A 2,311-nucleotide genomic window follows, 5' to 3' on the forward strand; every position below is an offset into this window, starting at 1 on the left:
ATCAGATGCTTTCTTAACTGCTGTTTTCTCACGGCTGTCATTTAGTTGTGTGTTTATATTGCTATTGAGATTAAAGCACGCAGCACATCTTAACACTGCTCTTAACAAATGTGGTCAGTGTTGCTAACAGTAAACCACTGCAAAGGTATTTCAATTTTCTTTTTACCCCTAAACGAAGAATAAAAAAGAACTTCGCTGTGAGTATATTGGGACCTTTACATGACTCAAACAGAAGGGACTTTCTCATATTTGACAAACTTTGCTCACAAATGAATATATCTGTCTGAGTTTGTGTTGATGTTTGAACAGACCGTGGTTTCCGGAGGTTCCTCCAGCACAAACACCAGCACTTAATGTGAGCAGTGAAAGTGTGGCGCCAGTTCAGCCCAGTAACATTGACAACAACAGTTACCAAGGCAACAGCCAAGATGCTGGTGGCTACCATGGCAATGGTTACCCTGGAAATGGCTACAATGTTAATGGTAACAATGGGACTGGTTATCCAGGGAACCATTACTCCAGCAACGGCTACAGCAGCAATGGATACAATGGTAATGGTTACCATACTAATGGATACAATGCTAACGGATACAACGGCAACGGTTTCTCTGCACGGCGACGTATGCTTCCCCCGACTCCCTTAGGTAAAACCAACTACTATATTTCTGCACTGCACACAATATAACGTGTTCAGCTCTTCAGTGAATCTAACATTGTTTATTCTTTCCTGTATCTGTCAGGTCGAAAGCCAAACTTCAACATCCAGTGTTTGAGAAGGCAGACCAGTAATGAAGATCTGCCCATTCCAGGCACTTACCATCAAAACTCCCCACCCTGCAGGGCACAAGCACAGGTACACATCCCCAAAATGATCCATACTTTACTGTATAGCAGGCATTTGCAGTATATTTATTTCAGTCATCATTGTAGTTTATTTAATGATATATTACGGTTACCATAATAAAAATCCTTTAATCATTATTTTAAATGAATTATATACAAAACATGCTATTTGAGTAGGAGCTAAAATGTATATCTATATTATTTATTTATAAATGCAGTCTGCTCTAACTTCTTGATTAATGATTTTTGCTATAATAATATTCATGCTACAAATTTAATTTATATGATTATGGTTATTATTCATATTAATATAATCTATATATTACATTAAATAAACATTTTTATATTTATATTTACAATATACTTATCCTGTCACTGATGAAACTATAAACGCATAGCAAAATAGGTTTCGTGGATTGTAAATGTAATAAAAAAATGTTGTCAATAAATTACTATAAAGGCCTTATTAAATATAATGCAAAGAAAACAAATTACATTTTTAAAAAAGTATGCAACATTAAGTATGCAATAAAAAAAACATCTTAGGTTCAGTCAGTTCAATTAAACAATAGACAGAAAATTCATTAAATTAATTTTCTTTGTATTTTATTTCATAATTCAGGCTTTAAAGTGTTGAAAATATGTAGTGTATCATTTTGAAAATACAGCAGCAATTTACTTTAAACAAAATCAACATTGTGCAAATAAATTACATTATTATTTAAATTAAATTAATTAAATATATTTAAATATAATTAAATTATGACAGTTTAAATTTTTCCACACAAAAAAATAAAATGATTTACGTACCTGCTCCAACAGACAAACAACAGCTACGACTCACGGCGGAGCAGCATTTCATCTGGAGTTTCTTCGGCCTCTTGGGCAAACAACCAGGCCAGACGGGGCCGTCTCCTCTACGCCCCCCTCATTCTGGTGAACGAGGTGGGGGGCACTCAGGCAATGTGGGGCGACACCAATGGCAGCGCCAGTCTGCCGGCATCGGCCCGTCCCGGATGGATTGGCAGTGGAATGGCAAGCGTGGCCCAGCAGCCTCGAGCGTACACCACTCTCAGAGTGCCGTCCCAACACAGCCAATACATAGAGAAGGGAAGCGCTGACAGCCTCGTGGAGTCGGTAAATACGCTTTTTGAATGGTGTATAAAATTACCATTTTGCCTGAAAATAAGTAATAAGGATAGTTGTTATTTGTGCAAGTACAGTGGCTATAAAAACTATTCAAGCTGAACTTTTTGCTTTACAGCAGTGAAGCATAGACTTAATTTAGCTTTTTGGCTGTGATTAACAAAAGAGGAAACATAACCCCTATAAAGCCTACTTTCTAAGTTCTAAGGCCTCTAAATTATCAACATGATCTTTGAAAAGTAAATGAAAAGCCTTTTAGTATAACTGTAAAAATTCCCCCCTTTCAGGTTGTGGTTCACGTGACTTTTGCTGTGAAATCTAT

The 2,311-nt window shown here is 36.5% G+C and overlaps 1 protein-coding gene across 1 annotated transcript; it reads left to right on the forward strand.

Moving 5' to 3' along the window:
- The first annotated feature begins 6 nt into the window (after positions 1-6).
- LOC107578151 (voltage-dependent L-type calcium channel subunit alpha-1F-like) lies at positions 7-2,091 on the forward strand. Its single transcript, XM_016264134.1, has 3 exons — positions 7-644; positions 741-853; positions 1,666-2,091. Exons 1-3 carry the CDS (start codon positions 623-625, stop codon positions 2,089-2,091), a joined length of 561 nt encoding a protein of 186 aa, XP_016119620.1. The 5' UTR covers positions 7-622.
- Positions 2,092-2,311: the final 220 nt, after the last annotated feature.

This window comes from Sinocyclocheilus grahami, unplaced genomic scaffold (genome assembly GCF_001515645.1).
Source record: "Sinocyclocheilus grahami isolate Dianchi unplaced genomic scaffold, SAMN03320097.WGS_v1.1 scaffold9116.1, whole genome shotgun sequence".
Taxonomy (NCBI): Eukaryota; Metazoa; Chordata; class Actinopteri; order Cypriniformes; family Cyprinidae; genus Sinocyclocheilus; species Sinocyclocheilus grahami.

What these genes read in the sequence shown, in the direction of transcription:
- LOC107578151 (XM_016264134.1), top strand. Translation starts at nt 623, where the DNA reads ATGCTTCCCCCGACTCCCTTAG. An exon ending in GCTTCCCCCGACTCCCTTAG is followed by an intron (nt 645 to 740) that starts GTAAAACCAACT and finishes TGTATCTGTCAG; the next exon opens with GTCGAAAGCCAAACTTCAAC. An exon ending in CCTGCAGGGCACAAGCACAG is followed by an intron (nt 854 to 1,665) that starts GTACACATCCCC and finishes CTGCTCCAACAG; the next exon opens with ACAAACAACAGCTACGACTC.